At 43.5% G+C, this 20,622-nt stretch overlaps 1 protein-coding gene across 2 annotated transcripts in view; it reads left to right on the top strand.

Annotated features, from left to right (window-relative positions):
• FFAR4 (free fatty acid receptor 4) overlaps positions 1-20,451 on the top strand; it is a 21,837-nt gene extending 1,386 nt beyond the window's left edge. The window contains exons 2-4 of one of the 2 annotated variants that reach the window (XM_023531436.1): positions 16-276; positions 8,774-8,902; positions 19,785-20,451. In XM_023531436.1, coding sequence (XP_023387204.1) covers positions 16-276; positions 8,774-8,902; positions 19,785-20,174 — 780 coding nt within the window. In that variant the 3' untranslated portion in view covers positions 20,175-20,451. The remainder of the gene's footprint in view (positions 1-15; positions 277-8,773; positions 8,903-19,784) is intronic. The other variant, XM_011361557.2, reaches the window with a different exon arrangement.
• The last annotated feature ends 171 nt before the right edge of the window (positions 20,452-20,622 follow it).

The following is a 20,622-nucleotide window of genomic DNA, read 5'->3' as shown; positions in this document are numbered from 1 at the left end:
GTGCGCTGGACGGAGGCTTGGATGCTGGGCCCGGTCGCCTGCCACCTGCTCTTCTACGTAATGAGCCTGAGCGGCAGCGTCACCATCTTCACGCTGGCGGCCGTCAGCCTTGAGCGCATGGTGTGCATCGTGCGCCTGCAGCGCGGTGTGCGAGGCCCGGGGCGGAGGGCGCGGGCGGCAATGCTCGCGCTCATCTGGGGCTACTCCGCGCTCGCCACGCTGCCCCTCTGCGTCTTCTTCCACGTTGTCCCGCAGCGCCTTCCCGGCACCGACCAGGTGAGCTCCGGGCAGGTGTCCTGGGCGGGCTGGTAGGCGGGGATCCGAAGGAAACGGTAACCTGGGATGAGGATTAACAACAGCAGTAATAGGCCATTTGTTGCACTTAACTGCTGTGTCAGACACTGTGCCCAGCGCTGTGAAGTTTTATCTCATATTTCACTGCAACTCTGCAGTGTAGGTCCCACAAACACCCTCCAAAAAGATGTAAGTGGAGTTCCCAAAATGTCTGTATAGTGCACTGACTCTTTATTGCAAAGTTAATGAAATAACAGGGGGCTTAACAGCCAGCCAGCCAGAACTTCGGGGATCGGGAGTAGCTAATCACATTATATTGAATTCTGCTTTCTCGCTGGGTGCGACGGTCCTCTTACCACCTACTTTACAGATGAGGAAGCAGAGGCACACAGAGAAATAAGTCTCTCAGGATATCTCACCCTTAGTGCGAGGAGCTGAGATCGTGCTTAGCAGATTCAGTGAGGTCTGAGCAAGGGTTCAGAACCCGCGGGCAGGTGCATGTGGGTGGGTCAGGGAGAAAGGGCATTGGAGACCCAGGGACCGCAGACTCAGTGCTGTGTCTAAGGGGGTTGTGACTTCTCCTCTTGGAGCCTCAATTTTTCCAACTGCAAGTCGGAAGGATTAGACTAGACCACAGGATCTTACTCTAAGAGACTTGGATGACGAGTGGTTTCAGAATATCTTGGGCACCCGAAATGTTCTGCATGAGCTGGGCCCGTGAGCTTTATTCCAGGCAGCGCGCCCAGAGTTGTCACTGGGATCGTGGGGGAGGGAGTTGGGGAGGGTGGTCCACGGTCTAAAAAAGGTTCTTCAGACAGTTCATGACATTGGCTCGGGTCTACTCCAGTCCAGCGCTCCAGAATCGCGGGCGCTGGTGGGTTGACGTTGCTGGCCTGCTTGCTGCGCCGCTGCAGGGTTTGCGCGCCGAGATTCACCCCGGGCGCAGGCCGGGTTGTAGGACAGTGGCCGGCGGTTCTGGTTGTTATCCTGTGTATTAGGTTTTCTGCGCATCGCGGGAAGGGGCAGGAAAAGGAGACAGGTCTGTGCGCCCCTACGGGAAGGTATGAACCCTCGCTCGGGGCTCAGCTTCCCCTAGGGTCTGCGGAGGCTGGATTCTTTGCCCTTCCTTTCCCCTAGAGAGGTCGCGCGACCACGAAAACTCAACCTGAGCACCAGGAGGGAGCGTGGGGCACCCTGAGCAAGCTCCTTACAAACCACAAAGAGAAACCTGTGCAGTGGCCAGAAGTGGATGGGAAGGTAGGGAGTCAGAGGGGAATGAGAAGTCACTCGGGGGAAGACTTCAAGCTCTGGAGGTGAACACAGTCTGAACAGGGGACGTCCCCCGCCCCCCGGGTGTGTCCTTCAGTCAGTTTGCAGAGGTGGGCTTTTCTGGGGGTTTCCTCAGACCATGTTGGTGTCACCCACCAGTGTCACACAGGGCTTTATTAGTGTGTGTGTGTATGGGGGGGGCTTTGGAGGGGAGGATCTGCATCCTGCGTAAGCAATATCTTTTTTTTTTCTTTTAACACACATAAAACTTAAAAGCGTCTTGATAATTTATTTCTATATGTAATACATTTTGGGATTTTTGCCTATTTGTTTTGTTTTGTGACTAACAGGCTAGAACTGTCTCAAGCCTGTGGCACTTGATCAAAAAATATGTAAGCCTGTGGCATGTCACCTCAAGTGGGGACCGGGAAAGCTGGGATTAGCTGAACTGGTGGGTGACACCAACATGGGCAGACCAAAGATCCTAGCTTACTTGGCAGGTTTGTCCTTCCTCAGACCAGATTACACCTGAGAATTAAGATGGGTCACATAGATGCCTCTCAAATAAGCAAAAGACCAGGCCTCATCTCAGACCAATTGGATCAGCTGGAAGCTGGGGTTCTGCCATCAGTCTTCTGATTTTTTAAGTTATTCTCTCACTGAATTACAGCATTTCTGTGTTTTCCACAGAATTTGAGGGATTTCTCCCCACTTTTTTTCTTACAGAAAAATTAACACTCAGGGAATTAAGGATCAAATAGAATATATCTTAAGGGCATCTTAGATTTCCAGATGTGTACCTCGTGCCTCTCCCTTTTACAGTTGTTTTAGGTACACTTCTACTTAACTGCGAATAACACTAAAAAATGAGCCTCATGTCACCTGTAGGCCAAAAGCTCAGACCAAAACTGGTTGCTGGCATGGACACAGGTGAATGTTTGAGTGAGAAGTCTTTTGCACAGATGACGGACCTTCCATGTCTCGCCGCTTTGTATTTTACCCCTGGTAGGACATCTGTGTGTGGTCAAAACCTCCTACATTCCACTTCCAGAATGACCAGAGTTGTACTGCAAGGTGCTTCTATGGAGATCTGTGTTGTGGTGGCCTTCCCTCTGTTCTCCTTGGGGTCGGGCACACAGGCCCCTCTTGTTTAAATGCAGAAACACTTCCTTGGTCTTCAGAGCCTTGGAAGAGGAATTTGGGCAAAGCCACAGGGAGAGAATGGACCTGCACGGCACCTCAGAAGATTGGGGGCCAGGTGAGTTGGCTACAGGAGCCTTGTTCCCTTAAAATAGTAGAGGTAGGGAGAGGGAGCTTGTCATGAAACCTCTATAGTCCTTTCCCGTTCTCCATCCTCTTTGTCTTCCTCCGCCACCCACACATACACCTGCCAGTTAAACCAACAAACAGAAAAACTCCCCGTTTCCACAAAGGCTGTGACCTGAGCATGCAGGAAACAGCTTGTCTTACAGGTGAGCAAACAGGCTCAGTGCTCTGGGAAATAAGTCGAAAGGAAAGAAATGAAAAAAAGGTGGGGCGGGGGGTGTTGGGGAGAATGTGGCCATTTAAAAAAAGGAGAAAGATCTGGTCTAGACTGAACTGAGTCTCACATTAAAATTAGCAAAGTCTTGTTTTCTCAGTCCTCTACTCCTGGCTTCATGAAATATGAAGGTTTTGGATGGGGGACATTTTCCTACCCGCACCACCAACTGAGAGTACTAACTAACCCCAAGCTCAGGCTGGCTCCCTGCCTTCAAGGAGTGCTGGCCAGGGAAACAGTGCTTCTTGGAGCTTCTGCTTATCTGTGCACCACCCCATCCCAACAAAAAGATCCAGGAATGTGGTTACATTTGTCCATTTGGCCAGTGGGTGCCCAGCAGTCCTGGGTGACCAGACTCTCTAAACCTTTCCTGAAATGATAGACATGACAGAAAATGCTAGATAATTTGGTATTAAGAGTGAGGATTTTGGTGTCAAACATTCTGCGTTTGAATCCCACCTCTACCATTTAGGAGCTATGTGACAGAGGCAAGTGGTCCTGCCTCTCTGTATGTCACTATCCTTGCCTGAAAGATGGGCATGATAACAGTATTAATCTCCTAGGACTGTCATAGGGACTAATGTTCAGTAAATGGGGCAACATCTGGCACATACACAGTTAAATGCTCAAGAATTGCCAGCTATTATTGGCTTCCTTATCTTTGGTTATAAATATTTTAAACATTCTTTAAACAGTGTAATTCTTCCGATTGCTATAAAATAATAGACTGCCATTTTAAGAGGGTGGACACATCCTAGTAACTTAGAAATCTCAGCCAGGACAGCTCAGCCTATTCCGATGGGATTCCTGCCTATGTGTGCCGTGGCCCCGGTGGGGCGGTGACCCTCACTGACAGGTGGGGAGGACTGTCACCCTGGCCAGAATGTGCTGTCCATTTATTCCACAAACATTTACTGAGCACCTTTCCTTTCCCTCCTGCTCCCACCACGAGTCACATGACCAAGACACTATCTTTCTCTTCAAGGGGGTGCATTTATTGAGTACTCAGGTGGCCCCGGACCCTGGCACGATTCAGTCCTCACAGTTACCCCACAAGTAGGTGTTCATATGTTTATTTACTGAAGGAGGAAATGCCTAAAGTCACAGAGCAGGACAAGGATGGAACTGGAATTTAGCCCAGGTCAGTCTGTTCCTCCCGGTGTCATTTCCCATGAGTTCACACTTCCTTAGGAGTTCTTGGTCCTACTGCCCCACCCTGCCCTGATTAAAGGCCAGTAATTCCATCATGTGTCTACTAAGTGTGGACTGGTTGAGGAGACAGTTTGCTTGTCTTTGTCAATATGAGGATGCTTTTAAGATATAAGAAAGTAAGTCCATCTCTTGCATTGACGTTTTCTTTCTTTTCTGTTGGGAAGCTCTGATGAGAGATATCTAACTAGGATTCCCAGTTTCTTAAAGTGACCTTGAAGTTTTCCATTTTGTTTGAAGACGTGGGGCAGGAAGAATGATTTACAAAGGGATGCCCAGGGTTACTCTAGGAAGAATCACTAGAGAAACTGGCTAGAAACAGCTGGAATCAGGCGACATTTGTATATAACCACTGTGAGGAGGGGTCAGCATTTGAACAGCGCCTATAGATAGATGTCCCCATTCACAGGGGTGTCTTTTTAGAAAAGTGTGAGTGACATCTCAGCCGAGTGTGAAAAGGAGAGGCAGTCAGCCAGACAACGATGTGCGGAACTGGAGGAACGTTACAGGCAGAGGAACTAGACTATGGTTGGCAAGAGATGGTTCTGGAAGGGTTGGTGGGGCCCAGCCATAGAAAGCTCAGGCACACTCCGTTAGGGAGTTTGAACTTACAAGGTGAGAGATGGCCTGGTCTGGGATGGAGTGGACCAGTGAGAAAGAGATTTGTGGGTGGGTTTGATAGATATTAAAGCAAAACTTAAAAGTTCCGTCTGACAGGCGAGGAAAGAAGACGAAGGCAGAAGGTTAGTACTCAGGTTTCTGTCTTGAGTCAGTGACCACAGGAGATGGAACCTTTTGGGAGTGAGGCACTGGAGGCTTGACTTACCTATGAGACAGCCTGCAGAGATGTCCTCGGGGCTATGGGGTGAGGTGAGAAAACTGAGCTGAAAAGGGTAGATTGCAGCATCATCTGTAAAAAGGAGTCATGGAAATGGATGAGATTTCCAAGGAGAGGTGGAGGTTGGGATGATGATATATCTCACGCTTAACCAAGCTTCCCCTGCTCTACGTGGCCTTCCCTCCTGTCTTCATCCTTGCTGGTCCTGACATTGAGCCCCGGCTTCTCCATTCCCCTGGGTGAAACTTTATCCTTACAGGCACAGCTGACACAACCCCTCTTGGATGCAGCTTTTCCAGATGACTCCACTCTCCTGTCACCTGGAGCTTTGTGGGTGCTTCCAGCTTGCTGCCCTGTATTGAAGTTTCCTAGTGCCTGACTGCACTGTAGCCTCCTTGAGGGCAGGGACCAAGCCCATCTTCACTGTGGTCTCACAGTGGCTCAGCCACCTTGGCTTGGGTCAATGAGTGGTTGAACAAACACTAAAGGACACAAAAAATTAAAGGATACTGTTATAGACTTGGCGAGCTCTACTTCTATGTCTAAGTAACAAAGCAGGCTTAATACTTTGGGTTTTTAAATGTCCTTTTTAAAATCAGGAAACATTTCAAATGTGCAGAAAAAGTACAGAGACTATGATAACACTCATACCATCACCTTCCAGATTGGACTCACTATAAGTCCCAACTCCTATAAGTCCCAACCTGGGAGAGAATACCTAGAATCAGGACTACTTAAGTCAAATAGATTTTTCCACAGAAACAAAATTGTAACACCAAGTTAGATCTCTGACTGTGAGCCTGGTGCTTTTATTTTTTTTAATGAGAATAAACATTGCATTTAACCAATAATACCATATAAAGCTTTCTAAAGAGCATATAAATCAGTCATTTAGTCCACACAGGCCAGCAATACATACTGTCTCTTAGCTCATGTATGAGGGTGCTGTGCTGAGTTCTTATCTTATTTCCTTACCACACAGTCTGCCTAGGGTGGGTCCCTCAAGTCAAAGGTGAAAGAGCATCTTCATCGGAGGCATGAAATTTAGGAGGCTTTCTGGGACAGGTTCATTGTCTTTGTTGAAAAATAGCTGGTTAGTTTTGCTAAACTATCATAGTCACCATGTTTCATGTTTGATCATTAATTCTCTTAAAAATTAACTGATCATCAGTTCTCTTAAGAATTAACTTTTACTGTCATCTTTTTGCTCTTAAAATAACCATATAGGCATATGATAGAAAATTTAGAAAATTCATATAAACTAAAAGAATAAAAATAACTTAAGAGCACCACCTAGAAACAGACACTGTTCATTTTCTGGAGTGTACCTTACAGTCTTTTTTCTGTGTGTGTGTGTGTGTGTGTGTGTGTGTGTGTGTGTGTGTGTGTGTGTGTGTGTGTGTGTGTGTCTGTCTGTTTAGGTACATGCATAGGTGTATATCTGTTCATTCACATCTACACATTTTCTTCAATAACACTAGGATAATACAGGCATATAATTTAGGGATATATTTTTTTGCCCTTAATGTAGGGACAACACTTTACTCTATTATTACACATTCTTCTATAAAATCTTGTTAAGCCGGGAGAGGTGTTGGCAGGCATTCTGGAGAAGGCTTTTAGAAAAAGTTCAGGCTTCTTGGAGGTTTTAAGAAATGGTTCTGGAGTCATCTGTTTTTCTGACCTCCCTGTATGAGAGTAGGAATTAGAAACCAACTCACATTGAGGGCTGGAATCGGTTTCTCCTGATCATTGCTTCAGCATATCTGTTGGTACGTGTCGTCCACTGATGTGGTAGAAGGAGAGGCCTGTGGTGGGCAGAGGGCTGAGTACAAGTGAAGGTTGCGTGGATTATCTAAAAAGCCATGGTCGCCCCGCTGCCAATGTTCAGAAGATCCTTGAGAGATGCAAGTGCCTTTCCAGTCACCAAAATGAAAAAGATCTAATACACTTTATCCCATCAGGTGTGGACAGTAGGGACTAGGATGGAGGAACAAGGTTCTGGAATGCCCAGTGTATTCGCAAGTCATTCAAACAATATAGGAAAAGGAAGCAACACTCTCTACCCCACCCCCCGCCCCCGTCCTCTTTAAGGTACAAATGTAATTAAGTCATTCTTCCCTGCTCGACTTACCTTATGAGTTTTCTTGGTAGATCCTTGGATGCTCCCATAAACACTTAGCTCTTTAGGGGAAATACTGCACGATTAAAAGGAGAACATCTTTAGTGTTATAGACCATTATTTTAGGATGATATTTCTAAGCCTTAGTTTCTTCCTCTGTATAATGAGAAAAAAAAAATAATGCATTTCAATAAAGTTGTTGTGAACATTCAATGAGATAATGTATGTAAAATGCTGCCTGGCACAAAATAAATACTCAATAAATATTAGAATATTTTCTGTTAATGCTGAATAGGAAAGAGGTGACTATTTGACTGTAGTTTGAGTGTGACCACTCAATTATGATACATGTTGGGAAATGATAAAAATTCTTTGCCTTTGCCTAGTATAATGTTCAATAAATATTGGTTGAGTGAATGAATGAATGAATGGTACCATGGATGATAATCCTACTCCTGGACATTAGTTAAGAGGCCTTGTCCACCAAAAATCAATAAATGTGTAAAAAGAATGTGCTTTCAAAAATCTATCCTACATGTTTAGGGCAACTTGTTTTCTAAGTGGTTTTGTCCTATAGTCAAGCAGACACAGGAAAATTGTGTTCGGGAGGATAGATAGGTAGGTCGGTAGGTAAGTAGGTAGGTAGGACTCTTCATTGACTACTTATTTATTGGAAGAAATTGTTGCAGCAGCTCTTACTAACTAGTAAGGTCACCACTATTTTGGGGGTACATATTAGTTTCAAACGTTTGAATTCAACATAATGTAGTGATAGCAAGTTCTCAACCTCACGCTCTTCCGCCACATTCCAGAGGTTTCATGTCTTGAATTGATGGGGCATGGTGGTTGCATCTTGCTCTGGGCCTGCACTGTGCTCCTCTGGAGAGGCACACGAGGACAGAACTCCCTAGTCTGGGTACCAGAATTGTCTCGGAGTAAGTCATGGCCTTCTCTGAGGCAACTTGGCACCACGCAGGCATTTGAATACTTAATGCCTTAGCATAGATCCTATCGCCTTCAGCATACACAGTGTGACTGCACTGAAACCTTATTCTTGTTTTGATATGCTTGTGTGTAGTATGTCACTTCTAATGTACAATACCTTTCGGGGGGTCATTTTTTTCGCCTGTAAAATGAAGGACTTGGAAGAGAAGCCTCAGAGGCTCTTTGCAGCTCAGGTAAGGGAAGTGAAAAGAGAACTGAACCTGGAGTCATGCCTAGGAACTGACCCCGGCTCTTACCAGTCTGCGGCCCTGAGGGCCAGTCGCTTCTCCTGGAGAATGGGAATAACAGTTACGGTTACTCTGAGGTCAGAGGCAAACGACTTGTAAGTGGGGTTTTGTGGGCAGCGGAAAGGCTTCTGGGGTTTCTTGTCATACCAGTCATGTAGCAGTGTACCGCAGGAGTGTAACAGTGCCCGGTAAACACCCAGCTGGGACTGAGCTAAAGGCCAAATGAGAAGCTAGCGTTTAAATGACTTTCACTTCCTCTGTGTAACTAGGAAATTCCGATCTGCACACTGATTTGGCCCAGCATTGCCGGAGAAATCTCTTGGGACGTGTCATTTGTTACTTTGAACTTCTTCGTGCCAGGACTGCTCATTGTGACCAGCTACTCCAAAATTTTACAGGTACATCCGCATCCAGACCGCAGCTCAGCTCCACTCAGGCTCAGGGTATTTCAGGGGTAAGCTTAGCATTTCCTGGTCAGAATTTACCTTAGTGTTCATGCCAGTTCAGGCTTGGTTCACTGTCCAGATCCACCCCTTCTGCAAAAAAAAAAAAAAAAAGTTTTATCTTTGCGATTGTTATTATGTTTTACTGATCACTAAATACAAACTTATTATAAAAAATTAAAGACTTAGAAATATGTAACACAAAAACTAAAATCTCTACCCCCATTTTTAACGATTCAAAGTTTGGTTTTTTTTTATGTTATTTTTCTTAAAAATTTACATACATACATTTCTTTATGCTATATTTACATATATGATATATATATATGATGAACCATATAAAATGATCAAATGTCAACTATTTGTCACAATTCAATACAATTTTTTTCAGACTTGAGATAACACTATCTGCTCCTTAACTTTCTTTTTTCACTTAACACTACATCATAACATCTTCCCATTTCAGTTCCTTTATCTCTGCCTCATTATTTTTAGTGGCTTCACAGCCTTCTGTCATACAGCTATGACGTACTTTATTTTATGGTGTCCATTGTTTCCCCACCGCACACAGCAATGTAGCAATAGAGAAGGTACACTTTTAACAACTTTTTATTGCAGTATAATATATATACAGAAAAGCACACCCAGCATACATGCACAGCTTGCAAACTGACCACACTCCCAAAGCAGCTCCCAGAAATAGAAAGAGAAACAGAATCTTACTGGAAGCCCCCTCCTGCCACCTTCCAGTAGCTGCCCACACCCCTAGGAAATGTGCCTTTCAAAAGGGAGTCTAAACAGGACATGGTCTTTACCTTCGGCGCGAGCATGTACAGGGATGTAAAGAAAGACCTACCAGTCTACTTCCTACCTCTGGAGGCCACCCATTTACATATGTGGTGCTGGCCCAGGCAAGTAGTGTGTACATGTGTTCATGCTTGTTTGAGAAGGCTTAATGCAAAGCCTTTGAGTCCTCACAGAGGTTTACAGTTGTTGAATCTTGGTTTTATAGCATATTATGGGTCATTTGTCAAACAAGGATATTGAAGTGGGGCCCTATTGGTCCTGCTTGCTGTCTGACCACTTTTATGGCCCTTTCTTTGTAGCTGAGGATCTGTAACCTTCTTAGATGCTCAGAACCCAAAGCCAGGCCAATTTCCATCCGAGTCTGCTAATCCCTAGGTCCTGTGGGAGATGCCTCCCCACCCATGTTGTTCCTTAGATTTTTGCCCACCAGTTGACTTGTGATTCCCCCCTCTCAAGTGACCCTCAGTCTGGGGCTTGTTCAAGTGTATGAGGCCAGTTCAGGCCTGAAGCCTTACAAAGAGGCCTGGGATGTGTAAGCACTATGTAAGTATTAGCTATTATTGTTATGTTAAAAAAAGTGGGGGTGGGGAGAGAAAAGGAAGAGAAATGTAGAATTAATTTTTTAAATATTATTTAACAAATATTTATGTAGTGTTTACAGTGTGTCAGGAACTCTTAATCATAATAAGAATGACAGGTGAGGAAACCAAGGCAGAGAAAGGTTAAGTAACTTGCCCAAGGTTACACAGCACATAAGCAGCAATATCAACATTTAAACCCAGTATCGGGCAGTCTGACTCCAGAGTCCCTTGGAGGCCAAGAGGGTTCTGGTCTCCTTTGACTCATGCCTCATACTTCTTAGCTGCCTGCTCTTGCTGAGGGAGGATTGGGGTATTCCATGGAAAGATTTCCCACACACTCCTTCATCTTTTTTTCAGGCCAGGGCTCACCTGAGAACACTCTGGGAGACCCAAGAGTCCTGATGAGTTGAGGGAAGTGTCCTCTTATCCAGTTTATTACTGTCCAGGCACTTTACATATAAACCCATGGCCAGCCTTCAGTTCTCCCTGTCGCAGACCCCAGGACAGCTTCTCAGTGAAACCGAATATCTATCATGGCTCACAGTTGTGAAATGGTGCTTTAAGGAATAGGTCAAAGATATAATTTAGAACCCATCACTTCCTTCACACAAGAAACAAAATCCAAAGCCCTCACCTTAAAGCCGGATGTGATCTGGCCCCTGCCTGCCCTTCTCAGCTCATCTTCTCCCCTCTCTTGTGTCTATGTTAGCCTTGGGGCTGTTTCTCACACACGCCAACACACTGCTGCCTCAGAGCCTTTATACCTGCCATTTCTCTTCACCAAATTTCTGCACAGGCCATTCCCCCACTTTGTTTAGGTCTGTATTCAAAAGGCTGTTCCACGGAAAGACTCCCCATCATTCAGTAGTTCCTTACCGCGATTTATTTCTCTTCAAAGCATGTACAAGCCCTGTCATATTTCATCTTTGTGTAGTTGTTTGTATATCATCTGTCTTTCTCACTAGAATGTAAGCTCCATGAGGGCAGACTTTGTTTACTGTTATAGCCCTGTGCCTAGAGTAGGGTCTGGCTTATCCATTACAGTGCTCACTAAACAAACACTCATTGATGAGTAAGGCACAAGTCTTGGATCACATTAAAAGGCCAACAGTGTCTTCTCCTCTTGGGCAGTGGGAAAACCACTGGACAAAGTGTCCTAAGACCTGGGTTCTAGTTCAAGCTTTATTACTGTGTGACCTTAGGCAAGTTACCTAATAAATGTGGGCTTCAGTTTTCTCTGGAGATAAATGGGCCTCAGTGGATTGTTTAACACAATAAAATGAGAGTGCAGTATGATAATGTTTTGAAAACACAATGTTAATGCAAATATAAGAATTTTAAAAGTTACTTCCCATCCCACTAGCAAAACTGTTGCCCATTTTCCAGGAGGACTAAGACGTTTGTCCTCACTTTGCACCTGTAGGTTTGCTAGGTAGCCGGGAAGCAGATAAGTTGCTGCCAGGTGGATGGAGGGTCTGGGAAGGCCCGCACGGTGCGCCTCTCTCTCCCTCTGAAGATATTCATACTCAGAGGCACCAAATCAGCTTTTTGTGCTGGGTTTTTTGTTTGTTTGTTTGTTTGTTTGTTTTTTTTGTTAAGAGCATAGCTCTGTAAAATCAATTGAACGTCAATGTTAACTAGCCATATCCACAGAGACACAATTAGCAAATCATTTGAAGCCATGGGACACAGAACTAAACCACCCACCCCCACCAGCCCCACCTCTAGCTTGTCACTACTGCCTCTAATTTGGGCTCCATCACTGGGCCTGAGAAATGCCTCTTTCAAACCACCTTATCTTCTATTCTAAAACAGAGTCTCTAGGGCACGCTTAGACCTCCATGGGGTGTTAGATATTAGAAAGGGTACCATGATCAAATGAGCTGGGGAAAAATTGGGTTAATCAAAGTTAAATGGGTTTCTTTGCTGCAGGACTTCTCAGAGCCTTTATTATGCTGATGTACTTTGGAAATCTCCAATCCAGGAACAGAGTAGACAGCATTGCTAAATCTGGGTTTCCCCCTCTGGACTGGTGCTCCATGGAATCTCCTTTGAGAAACCACTCTACAGTCCCTGCCCTCGTTGCTGGCTCTGGCCTGGTCAAGGGATTGAGAACAGGCCTCACTTGGGTTCTTCCCTTCCAGAGCTACTTCATGTGCTTGGGGCAGTGTCCTTATTCACCTTTCTGCCTTTTCTGCTTCCTCTTTCCTCATGACTCAGCCATGCTATATATCTTTAGTGGCTTTTTCCAATAAACAGTTTCCCAGGGAAATAGTCTCCCAGCCACTCCCAAGTGCCTTCAATCAGGCTGTCGATGCTAACTGTTGGGGTTTGGTTTACATTGCCAACTAGTAACCAGCCTCTCTGATAGATACTGAAGCAAGACACTAACTGAATAGATTGGATAGGAGACATGAGAAGCAACACTTTCAAGGGCTCCTGAAAGAAGAGTCCAGAACCTACTTTTTCTTCTGCTCCCCTTCCCCCAACCAGAGCTGGGCTCTCAGAACCCAATTCTAAACCCACATAACCAGGGGTGCCTTCTTTGCCCACAATCCCACTGCTATAATGTTGGCCTCACTCATTTGTATGAAATATTAGCGATCCCGGCAGTTCCACTGTTGGGAATTTATTCTACTGATATACCCACCTAAGTGCATGAAGATGTGCATGAGGATGTGTATCCCACCAATCATCACCTCTTAACTGGGGCATAAATATGAAATGGTGCTGATTTTTCAATAAATGTCACCAGTAGTGCTCTGACCAGCTCCTCTTTCTTACTAGGGAGGAGAACATTTAATGACACTTAAGACTGATTCTCAAACATTCCGGTCTCTTTTTGGTTATGCCTGCTTATAATCAACCATCAATTGCATAGTCAATTTAAAGTCTCCCGTCCCCACGAGGCAGAATGGGAGTGGGGTGCAGAGGAGCAGGTGTCAGTGCTGCTGATTTCCCTCATGGACAAGGAACTTGTATGGTTGCTAACTAATGTGAGGTGATTGTCCCCCTCTGTTGGTTATTGCCTCTGGTTTCCATGTAGCTGGTGGTGGTGCTAACAAACCCTGCTAATCAGAGCATCATTCGCAAATAGCCATGCCCCCTCTCCCCCCCTCCCCTGGGCATTGGTTGGGGCCCTTCCCAGATCCAGCTATGTTTTCAGAATGAGTCCTAGCAGCAGCTCTCCTAGGAAATGAGCAGCCTCCAATCTCATCACCTTCCACAGTCCCCAACTCAGGGCCCTATGGCAAGACTATAGGATCCATTTTCAATTGCCCTGAGGCAAAGAAAGGAATCTAGTGTGGGCATGCAGGCATGACCATACTCTTACGCCTTCTCCCACTGCTCCTTCCTTCTTCCAACAACCTAGAGAGGAGGGGAGAGGGACACATGTGTGTACAGCCACTTCAGCCAGTACCTACGCCCCCACCCCTGTCGCGCGCGCGCGCACGCACACACACACATGCGCACACACACACAGGCTAAATAAATAAAATACCCATCAGTAGGAGCCTGAATAAATTGCGGTAGAGCCACACTGTGGAGTCTCTGCAACCACTAACAAGAATGAGGTGCCTTCTCTCTGGGCTGACATGGAATGAGAACCAAGATATCCTGCTAAGTAAAAAGGAAGCAAGGTTCAGAGTGGGGTGCATGGTGTGGTCTCATCTGTGTACAAAGCAAAAGTGCAGCCACCTATGATCCCACAGCCGGGCGTGTGTGTGGACGTGCAGCATGTCCAGATGGGCATACAGGAAACCGTTCCTTTGGTCACCTCCAAGAAGCAGAAATGGAGGATCTAGAGACTAGATACCTTCTATCTTTTCCTTTGATCTCCTTCAGTATTATATCATTTGCATTTTTACCTTGAGCACATATTGCTTTTATACAACTAATTATTTAACTCTTTCAAAAAGAAAGAAATAACAGGGAAACTGTGTTTCTTTGTTTGGACTACCGTAACAAAATACCACACACTGGGTGGCTTAGAAACAACAAAAATTTATTTCTCACCGTTCTAGAGGCTGGAAGTCTAAGATCAGGGTGCAAGCATGGTGAGGCTTGGGTGAGAGCCCTTTTCTGGGTTGTAGACTGCCAACTTCTCACTGTGTCTTCCCATGGTGGAAGTGCTGAGGAAGCTCTCTCTCAGCCCCTTTCTTAAGGACACTTCCAAAAATTCTGGGAATCATGGCGGAGTGAGAGACATCCTCAGATCTCTCCCCTTGAAACAACAATAAGCTGAACATCCAAAACTGAACAAAAAACACCCAAACCACACACCAGTATTTCTGAGCGTGGGATCTGCGCATAAGAGCTACCATATAGGTCAGAACCCCAGGTGTTGGGCGGTGGACTGAAAGAAATAAAGAAGCTGCCCCTCACAGCCGCTGTAGCTCCTTGCAGGTGGAGGGGGAGGGGTGAAGGTGCGGCAACTTCCCTGATCAGCCTTGCCTAGAAGTGCTGGAACTTCTGGCAGATGGCAGCAGGCCCAGCCTTCAAGGCAGAAAGCAGAGAAGTGGGATGGGACAGTAGAAAAACAACAGTTAATTTTCACTAGCCCTAGTTCCAAAACCAAGGCTGAGCTGTAGCCTCCAACCCCTAACCCAAAGGACCCTTCCCCACATACCCTCCGAGACTGATCACCGCGGAGCCCCAGGGGAATTTGAGCAAATACTACCGAAACTGTTGCTAACACTGACAAGGAATGAAACTGAGAGTAGCAAGTGTGATTAAATATCTACAAGAAAATAAAAAAAGACATTTAGGCTTTATATAAAGCAGGGATCCAAGAGGTTTAGACACCACCTCCTGGAAACCAAAAGAAAAGCACCTTCTTTACTGCAGGCTAAAGAGAGACCTTTATATAATAAATCTTTCTGGAAAAACAACAGAATACACTTCCATTAATGCCTAAGCATAGAAATAGTCCATTAAACACCATGAACAACCAAGGTGACAAGGCATCTCAGAAAGAAAGAGAAAAATCTCCAGAAAATAAGCTTACAGACATAGCAATATGTGACTTAAATGACAGAGAATTCAGGTTGGTACTTCTGAAAAAACTCAATGAAATCCAAAACAACTAAAATCAACAATTTCAGAAATTGAAAAAACAACTAGATGAGCAGAGCAAGGAGATTGAAACCCTCAAAAGGAACCAAATAGAACTTCTGGAGATGAAGAACACACTGCAAGAGTTGAAAAATGAAATAGCAAGCTTGGGAAATAGAGTCAACCAAATGGAGAAAAGGATTGGTGATATCGAAGACAGAAATCTAGAAATAAATCAGAAGGAAGAAGAGATAAACCGAAGAATGAAAAATAACGAAGGAGAAATACAAGAAGTAGCTGATACCATCAGGAGAGGAAACATAAGAATAATGGGCATTATTGGAGGTGAGGAAAAGGAGCAGGGACTAGAAAGCATTGTCAGACAAATAGTGAACGAGAATTTCCCAAATTTAAGGAACGAGCTAGAGCTTGGAATTCAAGAAGTCAACCGAACACCCAATTATATCAACCCAAAAAGGCCTTCTCCAAGACACATAGTATTAAAGTTATCAAAAATCAATGACAAAGACAGAATTCTTAGGGAAGCCAGGGAAAAGAAGACAGTAACTCATAAAAGAAAACCCATTAGATTATCATCAGACTTTTCAGTGCAAACCTTATAAGCCAGAAAGGAATGGAATCGAATATTTAAACTGTTAAGTGAAAGGAACTACCAGCCTAGAATAATGTATCAGCTAAGCTCTCCTTCAAATATGAAGGAGAAATTAAGACCTTTCTGGACATACAAAAATTGAGGGAATTCTCCACTATGAGGCCTGCACTACAGAAAATATTGAAAGGTATCAGCTCATGTAAAACAAAATAACAAAACAAAACAAAAAACACATAATTAGGAGTAAAGTGACTATCAGGCAAATAGAAGCAGAGAAGTGCAACCCTTACTAAGAACAGGATATTAAAAGCTTAAATAATAAGAGAATTGCTATAGCAAGATAGTAATGAACACTCAGCATACATAGGGACAAACTGAGATAATGATGACTGAAAAGGGGAGGATTCAAAGATCTAAATTCACAAAGTGGAATAGAGATAAGGCACGAGCAGAAGAAAATGGAAGACTGTATATATTTAGCTATCTTTTTCATATTTGTAATAGTAACCACATACCAAAGATTCAGAACTGAAATATATAACATAAAACAAGAAGAACTAGAGGCAAAATCCACAAAAGCCAAACAAAATAAAGAAAACAGAAACACAAAGACAAAGAAGCAATGGAAACACTGAGCTACAAGAAAGCAAAAGAGAAAATTGCTATAAGAAGACCATATTTCAATAATCACCCTAAATGTAAATGGACTGAACTCACCAAAAAAAAGGCATAGAGTTGCAGAATGAATCAAAAAACAAAACCCAACCATATGCTGCCTCTCAGAGACACATCTCAGTTTCATAGACAAATATAGACTCAAAGTGAGAGAGTGGAAAATGATATTTCAAGCGAATGGCATTCAGAAAAAAGTGGGAGTAGCGGTACTAATATTGAACGAAATAGACTTCAAAATAAAAAAAGATAAAGAAATATACTTAGGGACACTTCATAATGATAAAGGGAATCATATGATCATATCCTATGATTCATATCATATCATATCAATAGATGCAGAAAAAGCCTCTGACAATGTACAGCATCCATTTATGATCAAAACACTTAACAAAATCAGTATAAAAGGAAAGTACCTTAACATAATAAAAGCCATATATGACAAACCCTTAACTAACATTATACTTAATGGTGAAAAACTAAAAACCTTCCCTCTAAGATCAGGAACAAGGCAAGGCTGTCCACTATTGCCACTCTTATTCAATATAACATTGGAGGTCCTAGCAAGAGCAATCAGGCAAAAGAAAGATATAAAAGGCATCCAAATAGGAAATGAAGAAGTCAGACTGTCACTATTTGCAGATGACATGATTTTCTATATAGAAAACCCTAAAGACTCCACAAGAACACTACTGGAAACAAGAAGCAAACACAGTAAAGTCTCTGGATACAAAATCAACGTTCAAAAATCCATAGCGTTCCTATACTCTAATAATGAAGTGTCAGAAAAAGAAGTGGAAAAATAATTCCTTTTGCAATTGAAACAAAAAGAATAAAATACCTAGGAATAAATCTAATGAAACATGTGAAGGACCTATATAATGAAAACTACAAGATCCTATTAAAAGAAATCGAAGATATAAAGAAATGGAAAGATATTCTATGTTCTTGGATTGGAAGAATCAATATAGTTAAAATGACCGTATTACCTAAAGTATTATACAGACTTAATGCAATCCCCATCAAAATCCCATTGGCATATTTTAAAGAAATAGAACAAAAAATCATCAGATTTGTATGGAAGCACAAAAGACCCTGAATTGCCAAAGCCATCCTGTGAAAAAAGAATGAGGCTGAAGGCATCACTCTGCCTGACTTCAAATTATACTACAAAGCGACAGTAATCAAAACGGCATGGTATTGGCAGCAAAACAGACACACATACTAGTGGAACAGAATCGAGAGTCCAGAAGTAAACCCATATTTATATGGGCAAATAATTTTCAACAAAAAGCCAAAAACATACAGTGGGGAAAGGAAAGTCTCTTCAATAAATGGTGCTGGGGAAACTGGAAAGCCACCTGCAAAAGAATGAAACGAGACTGTTGTCTATCACCACACACCAAAATTAACTCAAAATGGATTAAGGACATGAATATAAGACCAGAATCAATAAAATGCATAGAACAAAATATAGGAACTAAACTCAAGGTCCTTGGACTAAAAGAGGATTTTATGAATTTTACCTCAAAGTCAAGGGAAGTAAAAGCAAAAATAAATGAATGGGACTGCATCAAACTAAAAAGCTTCTGCTCAGCAAAAGAAATTGTCAACAAGGTAAAGAGGCAACCATCCAAATGGAAAACTATATGTGCAAGCAACTCCTCAATAAGGGCCTAATATCCAAAATATAGAAAGAACTCATACTACTCAATAACACCAAAAAAACAAACGATCCAATCAAAAAATGGGCAGAGGACCTGAACAGAGACTTCTCCCTAGAGGACATACAAATGGCCAATAAATATATGCAAAGATGCTCAACATCACTAGCTATTAGGGAAATGCGAATCAAAACCACAATGAGATACCACCTCACACCTGTTAGAATAGCTATAATCAACAGGACAAGTAATAACAAATGTTGGAGAGAATGCAGAGGAAAAGGAACCCTCATACACTTCTGGTGGGACTGCAAATTGGTACAGCCACTATAGAAAACAGTATGGAAGTTCCTCAAAAAACTAAGAATTGATCTACCATATGATCCGGCAATCCCACTACTGGGTATTTATCCCAAAGACTTGAAAACCCATATCTGAAAAGATATTTGCGTGCTATGTTCATAGCAGCACTATTCACAGTGGCCAAGACATGGAAGCAACCAAAGTGTCCTGCAATAGATGATTGTCTAAAGAAGCTATGGTACATATATACAATGGAATATTACTCAGCCATAAGAAGAGATGAAATACTGCCATTTGTAGATGGACCTCGAGATAATCATGCTAAGCAAAATAAGCCAGACTGAAAAAGTTGAAAATCACATGATCACTTATATGTGGGATATAAACCTAAAAGCAACAAATGAACAGGACAAACAGAGACTCAGGAACATGGACAATGGACTAGTGGTTACCAGAGGGTGGGGGTTGGGAGAGGAGGGAAGAGGTAGACAAGGTAAAGGGGGTCAAATATATGGTAACTGAAGGAAACTAGATTTTGGGTGGTAAACACACAATAGGATATATAGATGTCAAATTATAATGTACACCTGAAAATTATACAATTGTATTAACCAGTGTTACCCTAATACACTTAAAAAACTTAAAATAAAATAAAAAAGGACACTTCCATTCAGGAGGGTTTTATCCCCCATAACATAATCACCTTCCAAAGTCCCCACCTCCTAAATAGCCTCACCTTGGTGATTAGGTTTCAACATAGGAATGGGGGAGAGGGGAGGTCACATTCAGACCATAGCAACGTGCTTCTGTTCACATACCCCTCTTCTAGACCATCCGATTCAGGCTTTTCATTTCCCCCTCATCAACTCTATTTACATACAAGATGGCTAATTTTCTTATTTCTCAAGGGGCAAGCCAGGTGCTCCGTTTCTCCCATGCACACTAAGTGCAGGTGGCGCACCAGGCCTCGGAGAAGGGAGCGCTCTCTGCACAAATACAGTCCCAAATCCCACAGATCCCACGCCTGGGGCCCTTGGCTCCTCATAAATCAACCTACCCTGACCCCACCTCACTCCCCACGCCCCATCCTCCACTGTGGCTCTGCAGGAAATTGTTGCTCTGGCTCTTTTGTGTTCTTGCAGATCACAAAGGCATCGAGGAAAAGGCTGACGGTGAACCTGGCTTACTCGGAGAACCACCAGATCCGCGTGTCGCAGCAGGACTTCAGGCTGTTCCGCACACTCTTCCTGCTCATGATCTCCTTCTTCATCATGTGGAGCCCCATCATCATCACCATCCTCCTCATCTTGATCCAGAACTTCAAGAGAGACCTGGTCATCTCGCCGTCACTGTTCTTCTGGGTTGTGGCCTTCACGTTTGCCAACTCAGCCCTAAACCCCATTCTCTACAACATGTCACTGTTCAGGAACGAATGGAGGAAGATGTTTCGTCGCTGCTTCTTCCTGGAGAAGGGAGCCATGTTTACAGACACGTCTCTCAGAAGAAACGACCTGTCTATTATTTCTAGCTAATTGATTTTTCTCTATAGGCAGAGTTTGTCACTCTCTGGCAAGCCATGCATGGTATGTTTTCAAAGGGTGTTAATTTCCAGGACCATCACACCAGTGTACCATAAGAAAATGTAATCTATGCAAACACCCTCTGACAGCACTAGTAAATTAAGGGGTGATCATTCAGTATACGAATTTTATCTTTTATAAAAGGCTTTGTTAGGGGTTCCTTTAATATGAACTTTTTCAGTGTGTTTGTAATATGATTGAATTTAATAAATTTTTATTTGTAACTGTTCAGCAATCACATCTACATACAAAGCCACACCTTGCTGGTTTCTGAAGTAAGTCTTGGAACCCGTCCAGGACTCAGATTCCTCTGCTGAATAGTCACAGTCATTCTAGGTCCCCACCCTGGACTTGCAAGGCCTCAGGATCATTCATTAACGTCAAGAACACTTGAGGAATT

The sequence above is a fragment of the Pteropus vampyrus genome, unplaced genomic scaffold (assembly GCF_000151845.1).
Source record: "Pteropus vampyrus isolate Shadow unplaced genomic scaffold, Pvam_2.0 Scaffold68, whole genome shotgun sequence".
Lineage (NCBI taxonomy): Eukaryota > Metazoa > Chordata > Mammalia > Chiroptera > Pteropodidae > Pteropus > Pteropus vampyrus.
Note: the sequence above shows the minus strand (reverse complement) of the source record. Positions and strands in the feature narration are given on the sequence as shown.